The sequence below is a fragment of the Panthera pardus genome, unplaced genomic scaffold (genome assembly GCF_024362965.1).
Source record: "Panthera pardus isolate Hobbes unplaced genomic scaffold, ASM2436296v1 HiC_scaffold_25, whole genome shotgun sequence".
NCBI lineage: Eukaryota > Metazoa > Chordata > Mammalia > Carnivora > Felidae > Panthera > Panthera pardus.
Window position 1 is genome coordinate 90,317,205 of NW_026526821.1, and position 13,267 is coordinate 90,330,471.

At 49.6% G+C, this 13,267-nt stretch overlaps 1 protein-coding gene across 2 annotated transcripts in view; it reads left to right on the forward strand.

The window, feature by feature from the left end:
• Positions 1-451: 451 nt before the first annotated feature.
• The window catches only part of HK2 (hexokinase 2), a 62,018-nt gene continuing 49,202 nt past the window's right edge, over positions 452-13,267 (forward strand). Inside the window, exon 1 of one of the 2 annotated variants that reach the window (XM_019442834.2) lies at positions 452-982. In XM_019442834.2, the coding sequence (XP_019298379.2) occupies positions 920-982 (63 nt within the window). In that variant the 5' untranslated portion in view covers positions 452-919. Of the gene's footprint in view, positions 983-1,388; positions 1,508-13,267 lie in introns of those variants that run through there. The other variant, XM_019442841.2, reaches the window with a different exon arrangement.

A 13,267-nucleotide genomic window follows, 5' to 3' on the forward strand; every position in this document is an offset into this window, starting at 1 on the left:
TCCCTGTTGAGCCACAACAGGTGAGGACTGAGATGCTTCAGAAATGTGACCCGGCAATGGGGGCCCCTCACACGAGCCCGAGATACCAGAGGTGTCTCTCTCCCCGAACAAGGCACGTGCGGGCCGGGTGACCTGTCTTTCCAGTAGGCCCACACTCTGGATCTGTGATCACGCGCCCCCCACCCATAGCTGAGCCTGACGCGGCGGTGGCTCATGCGCCTTTCCGCCCCAGCCTCTAGCCACGGACCACACGTCCCATCCCTGCCGCCCGGCCCCGCCCCCTGCCCCGGGCGCGCCCCTCCAGTTTGCTGGCTCGGGTGTCGGAGGGGCCGCGCCCGCGGGCCGCGGGCGCGGATTGGCTGCGCCGCGGCGGCGGGCGGCCCGTGGGCGCACACACCCTCCCCGTGCAGCCAATGGGCGTGCGCGCGTCACTGACCGGGAGGCCCGCGAGCCGGCAGCCCCTCAATAAGCCACATTGTTGCACGAAACTCCGGAGCAGGAGTCCCGGGCCGCCGCTAGCGCCGCCGTGTCATCAAGCGAAGATCCGTGGGCAAGAGCAGCACGCGTGTTGAGCCGGAGAGGCCCGCTCGCCCAAGTGAGGCCGGACTGAGATTCTTCCCAAGTTGAGCCTTTGGTGATTCTGTGGTGAAGTTAGCGCCTTGGCGGCGGGGCCACCCCGACACGTCGCCAGGAGTGATTTTTGGGCTCCTTCTGGGAATTCGGACTCCCAAAACCTGTTTCTGGAGACCCTAGACTCTCCTGTCAGGCGTGCCATCGCCTTCTTTTTGTGCCGCCCGGATTCACTGCTCCCGGCCGGGCCGCCAAGCCCGGATACAAAGCGGTCGGACCGCGCTGCCCTCCGCCCCCGCACGCGCTCCAGCCTCGGTTTCCCAACTCGGCGCCGACGGGCCGCGGCACGATGATCGCCTCACATCTGCTCGCCTACTTCTTCACGGAGCTCAACCATGACCAAGTGCAGAAGGTAGGCAAGCGCGTGTAGGGGCGGCTGGCTCGCTTCTGACAAAGTTGTGCGGTCCCCGGCCGGCCGCGGGCTCTCCGTCTTGACCCTGCGGGGGACCGCTTCCTCCCCCATTCGGGGCCGTGGGTGCGGAAAAAGTCAGGGCTGCCGGGAAACTCCAGGGCTCGAGGAGCCACGTCCGCTAGGCACCGGCAGGCGTGTGCGCGCGTGCGAGGCGCCTGGGCTCGCGCTCCGCGCGGCTCTCCGCCTTCCTGACACCCTGCGCGCGCTCGCGCTTTTTTCTTTTCTTTTCTTTTTTTTTTTTCCGCTGGAGGGGCGGTCAGCCAGCACGTAGTCTGAGACTGAGGAGTCCACGTGGGTGGAGCCCCCCTTTGGCCGCCGGAGTTCCGGCGAGAGCACGTGTGGAGAATCTTGGCTGCGGTGGGGGAGGCTCCTCTGCCACGTGGGACTGCCAAGGGGCTCCCGCGCCGAACGAGCGCGTCTGGGGGACGTGCAGTTCCCCTCGGCGTTCCTCATGGCCTCGCGCAGGTGGGCTTGGGGAGAGGCCCCCTCCCCCGCCAGAGGGAGTTGGGACGGGGCCCAAGTAACTCCGCCCGCCGACCCCCCTCCCCGGAACTGAGGCGCCCGGAACTGAGGCCCCGCGAGGGGCGTACATCCCCCACCGATCGGCCTGTGGACCGCCAGGCCTGGAGTGGCCGGGGCCCGCCTCCAAGAAGGGGGCCAACTTTGGTTGATACTTCTGGTGCTCCTAAAACTTGCTCGAGGAGGATCTCTTCCCCCCCCCCCCCCCCCCCCCCACTTTACCGTCTTTTTAAGAAAAGTTTTTGTTATGTAAACGAGCTTATTCCTGCCTTAGGCTCCGACAGGTCTGCCTACCTAGTTCTCGGCAGGTTCATAGTCTCTCTCTTCTCTCTCTCTCTCTCTCTCTCTCTCTCTCTCTCCCTCCCTCCCTCCCTCTCTCCCTATCCCCCTCTCCCCCGCCCCCCCGTCTCTCGCCAGGTCATTTCCATAAGAAAGAGCTTCTGGCCCCGCCGGGACCAAGCTCTAGGTGCTGCGGGATATGGGGTGGGGGTGGGGGTGGGGGTGGGGGTGGGGCCCGGCCCAAGGTGCAATCACTCTAGGGAGTATTGAGTTTCTGAAATCCTGGGGATTTCTGGAGTGGCACCTGACCATGCACCTCAGCTAGGACTTGAGAAGAGGGGATGGGCTGAGGCGGAGGTAGAGGTGTCCAGACCTGTGAGGCAATGACAGCGTTGCTCAATTGCATACTTGAAGCTTCTGTGTCTTACAGGGAACACAATTTTGGGAGAATGTCTTGACATAAATTCGGTGCGGGGACCTGCTCTTACACCCATTCTGGGGATTGTGAGAGCAAAGGTGGGCTGCCATTATGGTGCTTTCAGAGCAGAGACACATGAACCCCCCATATAAAACATGGCTATACTCAGCCTCAGACTGGAGTAGCAAGCAGCGAGAGGCTGGTTTAGTTGAGTTTTACTCTGCTTATAAAACGGCTGTTGCTCTCTCATTCCTGGGATGTAGCTCTGCTTTGCACTTTAATGCAGTTTATTTAAGAATGTGTCTGTGAGCCGGCAGGATCTTGGCAACTTCTTTCGGCTTCTCTGCCCAAGAAGTGAGTTAACCCTTGGGGAAGACTCATCCCTTGGCAAATTCTAAAGCAGGAAGCTGGAGGATTATTAATCCAGGGGAGGTCTTCTCGGATGCGTGAATATCAGACCAGGACATTTTAATTCTTTTACAAATTGTCTCCTACTCCAGGGGAGGGAGGCTAAGACCTGAACCGTGTCATGGAATGGTTTGGGGGCCATCTCTTTGGTCCCAGAGTGGAGAGATTATTAGCCAGGGTATCTGGAAATGAGTTCTAATCTCTGTTTTATGGTTTATTAACCTCAGGACCTGAGCAAGTCACTTTGCCTCTTTGGCCTGCTGATTTCTTTTTGTGTCTTCAGCAGGCTCCACGCTCAGTGCAGAGCCTGACATCATGACCTGAGCCAAGATAAAGAGTTGGAAGCTTTAACTGACTGAGCCATCCAGGTGCCCCTGGTTTCTCTTGGTAAAAGGGGAATGACAGCAGTGGTCCTGTCCACTTTAGAGTTGTGATGATTAAGCACAGTAATGTAGAAACGTCTTTCTTGTAGATTACTCTTATCTACACTCACAACTTCCTTTTACCCTGTGAAGTATGGGGCGGGGGGGGGGGGGGGGGGGGGGGGGGGATGGGACAGGTGTATTTCCTCTAAATTACCAATGGGGGCAGAATAGAGTCAGGCCCTTAATTTACCAGGTGTCAGAACCTGGGGCTTGGCCTCCTGGCTTAGGTGAGCAAAGCTGTTTGATTCCAGCTGCAATTAGATAGGAAGTAGGAAGAGAATCAGAATATTTTGGAAGCATCTTTTCAAGTTGCTGCTACAAGGATGACTTAGGAAAGAAGGATGAAGCTTGAGTTTAATTTTAGAGTCTTTTGAAAAGATCTTGATTTGGACTCTTCTGAAATCCCCATTATCTTACATATTCTGGGTTGTGGTCTGAGGCATGGAAAACAGATTCACCTGCCCAGAACTGTCACCCGCCTCCCTTCCCCCACCCCCTGCCTCCAATTTGTATCCTGATGGACAAGCCCAATGTTTTGTACCATTAGGAGGAGAGTAAGCGTCGTTTGCTCACTTTTGCCGATTAATGCTTTGAAACTCAAGAGCAAATACTTACAGCATCTACTGTGTACCAGGCACTGGTTTAAGCTCTTTACATTTGTTAGCTTATTAACATTCATAACAACCTCACAAAGTAGATGCAATTATTGACAGCATTCCTGTTTTACTGGTGAGGAACGAAGGCACAGTAACTTGTCCAGGGTCACTAGCTTTTTTGTAAAACCTGGGAATTAAAGCCATGCAGTTGGGCTCCAGAGTCCCATGCTCTTGACCACATTCACCTGCTTCTGGGAACAATATTGGACTCCATCCTAGCCTGTGTCTGCATTCACTCTTGGATGCTGGCAGCACCCTCACTTAGCATGCCCAGAAATGCAACTAGCTCTTCTCTTGGTTGCATTAATGGCACCAGTACCCTCTGGCCATTCTGGCTGGGAGCTTTGGACTCATTTCATTGACTTTCCTTTCTGATTGCTACACATTTGTCAACCGGTGTCTGGCTTACTTCAGAGGCCTCCTAGGGTTTCTCTGTTTCCACTCTCTTTCTGGAGCCAGACTGGAACATTTCGAAGCCTTTTAACACCGCATGCTGAATGCCCCCTGACTCCTTCATATTCTGTATCTTCACTCCCTGAGGACTTGCCTGGCCATTCCTTTGAATGCCACACTCTTCACACTAGGTGCTTTTGCCTTATCATGGCATTTTTATCATCCCACTATGCATCAGAGTTGGTAGTTTTCAGTTCCAGTTCCTTCCTCAGGACAGGGAGAATCCTGGCTGTTCATCTTTGTAGCCACAGTTTCTGGCTACCAATGTACTCAATGAGTGTGAGGATGAGGGAGGGGACCTTCCTGGAGACAGCAGCTCAGCAAGGGCTGTGGGAAGGGGAGGAGGGTGAGAGGCAGATTGGGGGATGGCTAGTTCTGAGCTGAAGGGATGGGTGGATGGGGAGACATTAAGAGAGAAAGGCAGTGGGCTCTTCCTTCGTCAAGGCCCAAGTTGATCCTGAGAAAAGGTGGGGGGGCTGGGGGGCACCGGGAAAAAGGCAGAGGGTAAGGGTGTTTCCTGTCTTCCAGCAATCAAGGCTTTATGCTCTGTCTGTGGAGAGATAGAGGATTCTTTTTATTAATTGAGGTATAATTAATATTCAAGATACAGGGTTTTTGCCGCTTGGGAATGAGAATCAGTTTTAACCATGGAAGTGAAATGAAGTGTGCATGCCTGCCTTTAGTCATTGGCCAAATTATTTAACATGCACAGACTGGTGACATATTTTCACTCCAGTTATGGAATATAGATAGCTCATTCGGGCTTCTTTCTGTGTGAGTGAAGGGTGGCTGTCAACTCTGGACTTAAGAGTGGGAGGAATATCTTGGAAGCAGAAAATTCAGCAGAGCCCCTAAGAGTCAAGATAGATAAGAGTTTTAATGTTTTCTGAGAACTTATTGTGGGTACCAAGCCCTCTGGCTACTACGTGGGAAACTGAAACTAAGACCCCTTTCACTTGTCTGGTGAGATAAGTTAGTAGTGAAGAGAGGGTGCCTTACCATGGGGTGAGGAGTTAGAGACCTCCAGAGAACCTTGATGGGTATGCCTTGAGCACCTGCTATGTGCCACTAATCACACAGGAGTCAGTACTGATCACAACCTTACTGAGATTAGTTTTGGCTGAGTTAACTAACATTGACAGGTACAGTTTTGCGTTTGTTCAGCTTGTATGTACCACTTAGCATCCTAATACTGTCTCTTCCCTGCTCAGGAGCAGTTGATGGTGGTAGGAATATTTTGTAACTTTTGCTAATCATCCATTTTTTTTGTATCACCAAATTTCTATTTCAGAGAGCTCTGGGAAGCACTTTTCTTTACCATTGAACTAATTAAAATTCCCTTTGAGGCTCCTCAGATAAAGCTAACTTTTTTTTTTTTTTTTAACATCACTTTTCAAAGTTGAACTTTTCCAGCACTGTGAGGAGGGTGAGGGCAGTTAGGGGCCCTTTTCCAAGGGGAATCAAAACAACACAAACTGCAACAGTTTTCTCAAAATCTGGCAGCCAGAGTAAGGAGATCTGATGTACTAAAAGACCTCAGGAACCCCAGAAAACTGGCTTCCTTTGTTCAGATACTTCTTTAAAAGACGGCTCTAGATAATGGGTTCCTCATTATCATTGTTGAGTTTTGCAGTCAGCAAGTTTGGTTTGTTTTCCAACACTGTGTGTTGTCTGTCTTTTCCTTTCCAAAGCAGTGGGGGGCTGGGGGTTGAGCAGATCAGATCCCAGAGTTCATTGGCTGAGTCTTAATATCGCACACCACAGATCACAGGCTATGCTTTCTTGTACTGGAGTGGTTGTTTCTGCTTGCTTCTCAAGCAGGTCTTTCAACTGCAGGGCTGTTGGCATTTTGGGCCATGCAGTCTTTTGTGAGGGGTGATCCCAATCTATAGTAAAGAGCAAGGATTCCCACTGTACCCAAGTTGACAGGGGCAAAGCCTGTGTTTTATTAGTTTCTTTGTTTGGTTTTGTTTTTGTTACTGCTTCTTTTGAACCATAGTTTTCAACTATTGGTGATTTTGCCCTCCAGTGGACTTTGGTAATGTTTGGAGACATTTTTGTCTGTCACAGGTTAGGTAGGTGAGGATACGTTATTGCATCTAGTAGGTAGAAGCAAGGGAGGTGCTCAATCCTACAACACACAGGACAGCCCCCTTGCAACAAAGACTTTTTTGGCCCCAGATATCTGTAGGTTGAGAAGCTGTGTTAGAAGAGCATAGTTCATCCCCTCCTTCAGTTTTATAGCGCATTGTTCATGGTCATAGAGCTACTTAATAGCATCTGTAACTAGGACCTTGGCTGTCAGCTCTCAGGGTGCCAGGACATGGGACAGTCATGGTAGGAAGTGGTCTTTTACAAAAGTTGAATTTGAGGTGAAGTCTGCAGACCATGGCAGTCAGCAGATGTCCATGACCCCTGGATAATGGGTAGGTTACCTGGGTTACTGTTTTTCTGTATTTAACCAGAAGAATGTGGTCAATGTAAGCACTCCAGGAAGCCCATGGGAGAGAAGTCTGCTCAGTTATCCACAAGAGAATCTCACCCTGGTTGTTGCTGGGATTTTCATGGAGGCCAGGCATCCATCAGGCTTCTGAACAAAGCAGGCGGATGAGCTGACAGAACATGAGTAAAGGAGCTACTATAGCTGGGGGCAGAAGAGAGAGGCCAGTGATACCCACCAAGGGCCAGTCCAGCAGTCATATTGGGAGAAGCTGTGTGGTGAGTGATAGAGCCAGTCTCCTAGGGTTGAGTCCTGGCTTATGTAACCAGCTTTGTGAACTTGGGCCAGTTAATTTAACCTTTGTAGGGCACTGTTTCTTCCTCTTGTAAAATGGAGAGTTTTGGGATTAATGCCTTAATAGGGTTATTGTAGGGATTAAAGAGAGTTCATATATAGGAAGCTCTTGGAGCTGTGCCTGACACATAGTCAGTTCTTCATGTTTTAAATATTAGTACATAGAGAACTACAAGCATATAGTACTACACTCTTAGATATCCTACTGTGCTGTCATCTGGGCAGGAGCAAAAGAGGCCCTTTTTCTTTTTTCCCCGAGGGCTTTTAGGGCATATGGATTCTGGAACATTGGTGCTTTCTGTCAGATGTCGGGTTGGAGTAGAAGATAGGGAGGGCAGAAGGATACGAAGTTCCTAAATATGAGGACTAAGGAAGCATCCTCACCTGCCCTCTCTGCCATCTAAAACTGTGTCTTTCCTGGGCATAGGAGAACCATCCTTAAGTTCTTTGTCTAACTTGGTTTCCTCTGGGAAGTAGCATCTCCACTGGAGGGTCTCGGGGATGCCATGGCCACTGGTGAACCACAGCTTGAAGCATCCTCCGTGGAAGGCATGACTGATCACAGCATCAGTTCCACCCTTTTCACTGTAGAAACCTAGTCCCCTCCTCTTTAGTCCCTCCCCCAAAGGGCAGAGGCTCCCACAGCAGTTGCTGAGACCACTTATGCTGCAGTTGGCCAATGAGATGCTTGTTTACCCTTCCTTACATCTGCCCCAGACTCTGACTTCCCACTGGGAAGCCGCTTGGGGTGGGGGATGCCCTGGGCTGTTGAGTCATGGTAGGTTTTGGTCCCACTGATCCCTGGAGTTTCACTGAAAGGAACCATCAATCTCATGTTATTTTGGCACATCAGGTAGAGGATCTGTGGCCATCTTGGGTCTCAGCAGAGAGCTCTTTGCCCCTCATATACAGACTCTGGGCTGTCTAGTGTGGCCCTTCCTGACACTTGGGTACCCAGGGCCCTTTCTTGACAAAGCCCAAGGCAACCTTCTTTGTGGAACCCACACTTGCCTTCCCCGATCCCTGTATAGGCTTTGTCTTGTCCAAACCCAGTTGGGAGTCTTGGCCTTGTTGCCCTGAAATGCTGCTCTCTTTTAAGGGTGGTCATGCTTTTTGCACTTTTGTCTATGGGTCTCTAAGCATTTCCTTGATGTTCCTTCCTAGGAGTGACCTTGGTTAAAACTTACCTTGGAGTTAACCAAGAGAGTGAGTCAGGGCTGAGACCTTGGCCCTTGGTGCCCACCCATCCAGCCTTCCTGCCTCTTCTCACCTTAGCTCAGTGACTCCACCCTGGAGGTGGTTCATGTGCTTCAAAGGCCTTATTCGCAGACTCTTCCTTCTGGCATCTCATATTGTCTGATAGAGGAGTTAAGCCAGATAAGCCATCAGGGTTAAATGAGGGCATGTGAAGTTACACTTTTCCTTTTTCCCATTTGAGAGACTTCCTCCTCCTGCTTCCTCCCAAATTTTCCTGTCTCAACCCCTTCCAGGGAAGCTTTCTAGCCACGTCTCATCAGTTCCTCCATCAATACCTAAAGCTCCTAAAATAGCAAACATTTCTAAGTGCTGGGCTTTGTCTATGCACTCACACTCAGGCCATCCTGAAGCAGCCCTCTCAGGTTGACATTATTATTACCTATTGTTCAGATAAAGACAGCAGGGTACAGAAAGGGACAGCACCTTCCTTGTTCAAGGGCCAGCCAGAATTCAAACCCAGGCAGCCTGACCCCAGAACCCAGACCCTTAAGCCCAGCCTGGGGCTGCCTGGAACAACTGGAGATGGCCACTTGTGTTTCAGTTTCATGGGGCTGTGAGTCAGGTGTCATTTGGGACCTTTGGATCATCTAGTTCCAGTTCTTCATTTTATAGATGAGGAAACCAGGTGCTGTGTACCGAGTGACCAGCCCAAGTTTATATAGGACAAGCCCCAGAGCAAGAACCCACTTTCTTGGTCCCTGTTTCCCTTTTGGCACCAGTTGTGCAGCATGAGCTCTTCCCATCAGTCAGGCATGGGCTCCTCAAGAACAGAGGCAGGATTTGCCTTGCGGCCTGTACCTAGAGTAACCCTATAATTTATTGTCCAAACTGGGCCACTTTGGGTAAAAGGGGACACTGTTAATACTTACGCTGCTACCTCAGTGTAAACTGAGCTCGTTCTAGGCTAACTGGACATATGGTTGCCCTGTCCGTGGTGGCTGTGATTGTGGGGTGGGCGGGCAGACTGGGAAGGTCTGGGGCAGGACATGGTGCGCAGGGACAGATCCACAGGGGCTCAGTGCAGCAGGTGGACACCTGGCAGCAGGCAGGAGTAGGTCGTTCAGACACGAAGCTCAGGGGTAGACTCAGGTCCCTGGCATGGGGCTATCCAGGGAAGGCAGAATCTGACACTTCGGGGACCTGGGGGACTGACCAGGGCAGCCAGGTAGCTGTAGAGGAAACCATGCTGCTGCCAGGGTCATGTGCCGTCAGGGCTCAGGTGAAAAACAGGGTTAGGCTCTGAGCCCCTAGGCATTCTAGAATGGCTAGCTCTCCCCTTTACCCAGGTTACTCTCCCACTGCTTCGGCACACTGTAGCCCCTTGTATGTGACTGTGACATATGATTTGAACACCTAGTGTATCTCAGTACTGAGATAACTGTTGGCATCACAAGTGTGAAGTTGGGAACGTGTGTGAGTGCCCTTAGTCCTCTGGGACCAGCGAGGGTGGAAAGACACAAGGTATCAAAAATGTGTTGGCAGCTGGGAATTTGGGGAGACGCCATTTGTTCTGGGCCCTGAAGGGCAAGTGGGAGTTTGTTAGACCAGAGGAGGAGAACATTCTAGGTGTGGGGTCAACATGTATACCTTTGTAACCTTTTTGAGGCACTCCTTAGAATTCTATTGATGTGTGCATGATTTAAGGGATTGTAAATCTGTATTTTATTACGGTGAAAGGAACTGCCTACTATCTGCCCTTACTTTCAGTTTGTAATTACTTGCTGACATATTTGCCTCCCACCAATCGACTGAACCCCTTGCGGGCAAATACTGGGGTCTCCTTTCCCCTGGCGTCCTCTGCCCCTAGCACACTCCATTTAGCGCTCAATTAATGTGTGTAAATAACTGTGCCAGGGTCATGTACACCTGGGACATATCATCACCATGCTGCCCAACAGCTGGAACAGAATGTCTGAGTACAGGAAGGTCCCGAGACCCATCCATGTCCCAAATCCCATCTCCTGGACCCCTGATGGGTGCTGTTGCCTGAGGTCTGTCTGGCTGTAACTCCAGGCAGCTGAGGCAAGAACTGGAAGAACAGGAAACCCTGTGACTCACACGGAGGTGCAGCAGGATCCCGGAGGAGTGGCCTATAAGCCTCTAGGTCAGCTCCACACTTAGTCTGGCGCCCCAGGCTTGTGAGTGCGTGGTGCGTCAGCTGGAATCTCCCTGAGGTGGCATGGTGGCCCCAGTGAGGTTCTGCCTTGTCCCATCCTGAAGAAAGTGTTTTGGCAGATCTGTTACTTTTGGTTGGCTGCCTTTCAGAGGAAGGAGCCTTAAAGAATCCAGGATCTGCTGTGTCTTTGCCTCCTCAGTTTATCTTTTTTTCTTTTCTTTTCTTTTCTTTTCTTTTCTTTTCTTTCTTTTCTTTTCTTTTCTTTTTCCTTTCCTTTCCTTTCCTTTCCTTTCCTTTCCTTTCCTTTCCTTTCCTTTCCTTTCCTTTCCTTTCCTTTCCTTTCCTTTCCTTTCCTTTCCTTTCCTTTCCTTTCCTTTCCTTTCCTTTCCTTTCCTTTCCTTTCCTTTCCTTTCCTTTCCTTTCCTTTCCTTTCCTTTCCTTTCCTTTCCTTTCCTTTCCTTTCCTTTCCTTTCCTTTCCTTTCCTTTCCTTTCCTTTCCTTTCCTTTTCTTATCAGAAACATCTGGCCTTGGCTTGGCAACATTACAGGATAAACTTGCTGCTCTTTGCACAGCCTTGGTCCTCCCAGGAGAAGTCTGTGAAGGCATTATTATTAATGAGGTCACTGACAGTAGTTACCTGGGTTTCCCAGGATGGGCACACCTGTGCCCTAGGTTAGGGCACTCAGCTGACCACTGGATGTTGTGGGGCCTGCCAGGGACTTGGCCTGTGGTTTGGGGAAGCTTCTCCAAGCCTTGGTTTCCTTGTCAAAGATTTGAGGTAACACTGGCAAAGAAATAATGCAAAAATAAATTCTTTTGAAAACTAAGTTGCAAGCCTGTGTCAGCATGTAGAGTCACTGGAAGGCTGTGTGTGGCTGCATTTAGATTATGGCTCCCCTCTCTGGTCTGACCTCTTACAGACTTCTTTGATCTTCTTGGGCCCTCTTGACCATGAGTAGGGGGTAGACCAGGGCCTTGACCTTTATTCGTCCTGTATTTTAAAATTGTAGTATAATATACACAAGAAACTGAAAACAGCAGGTAACCACCACCCAGATACAGTAACCGATCATTACCAGCACTAAGTATAATCACTGTCCTACCTTCTGTCAGCATGGATCTGTTTCTGTACTTCATATAAATGGACTCATAAGGTATGTCCCTTTCAGTGTCTAGCTTCTTTTGCCCAACTTTATTATTTTTTTATTTCTTATTACAAAAAATTTTTTAAATGTTTATTTTTGAGAAAGAGAGAGAGAGAGAGAGAGCTCGAGTTGGGGAGGGGCAGAGAGAGAGAGGGAGACACAGAATCTGAAGCAGGCTCCAGGCTCTGAGCAGTCAGCACAGAGCCTGACACAGGCCCAAACCCGAGAACCGAGAGATGATGACATAAGCTGATGTTGGATGCTTAACCGACTGAACCACCCAGGCACCCCTCTTTCACCCAACCTTATATTGTGAGATTCATCTATGTATGTTGCTATATGTGTAGTAGGTGGTGTTTTTTGTTTTTGATTTTTTAATTTAAATCCAAGTTAGTTAATATATAGTGTGATAATGATGTCAGGAATAGAATTTAGTGATTCATCACTTACGTATAACACCCAGTGGGTAGGTGGTGGTTCTTAACAATTGCTGTATAGTATCCCTTCTCCTCTACCCCCAACCCTGTTTCAACTGTCTGATTTAAAGCAGATGAGACCAGTCAGAGCCCTTCAAGAGGGTGCAGACTTTCTGAAATTTCTTTTCAGAAACTTGTATATATACAAATATACAGGTCATCTGTGTAGATGGCCTGATTATATCTTTGGGACAAGAACGTGAGTGCTAGGAAAGTTAAAATTCAATCAGTTGGTCTGCTTGGGGTCTGGAAGAGGCTAAAGAGTAGCAGTCAGCTGCTGTCCCTCCAGCACCTCCTGGAGCCTGGGGACAGAATGTCCAGCAGTGCTTCCGGGTGGCCCTGACGTTACATGCCTGTGGAGTTGCTTTCTTATCCATTTTGTTCATTTGAATTCACACTTCTGTTGAAGAGGATGTGTCCTGTAGGGATGGCTGATGAGCATTTGCTTGATCATGTATTACTTATTATTTCTGCTTACTAAAAGGATTAGGTGATCTAGTTCAGCTTTCAGTAAAAGGAATAGACAAGGGTGACTACCAACACGCATGGAACTAGGGACGGTTCACTGGAGTGGAGAGCAGAGCTCTGAGTTTCCTGGCAGTCTGGGCAAAAAGGACAGCTGTCCTTGAGGCAGTTGTTTTCATTTCATGGCCTGTGTCAGGAAGCAGTGACTCTGGGCAGCCAGACTTTCTCCTGGCACCAAACCCTACAGAAATGTAAATGGTCAGTAAATAACACAGCAACTTTACACAGTGGGGTGACCTTTATGATCCTTCCTTCTCGTGATCCCATGACTAAAAGTGGTAGGTTTAAATCATACGAAGACATTGTAGTAGGGAGTTAATGTAATACAGTGAGGTGAGTAGTTTTCTGGTCCTAGAATTCATAATGTCTTTCCAAGATCTTGGCCCACACCTTCTGAGCCTTTTCACATAATATCCCTACTCTCCAGGTCAACATCTATCCACTGAAATGTATGTTGGATATGTGTTCTTAGCCCAGAACAGTCTCCCCTGCATGCCAGTCTCACCGGCCACTTACTCACACCTGTGACACTTCTGGGGCTGCCTTGCATTGTGCTCCCTTTGTTATCTACTGGGATCCATCCTCCATTCATTTCAGAGACATTCATTTGTTGGGTCTAAAATACGATTTGAGTTCTGTGCTATCTTGTAAAGTCTTAGAGAATAGGAATCTTGAGTTCTTTTAAAAAAATTTTGTTTGTGTGTGTATATATGTAATGTACCATTCAGTGGCATTCAGTACATTCACGTTGTC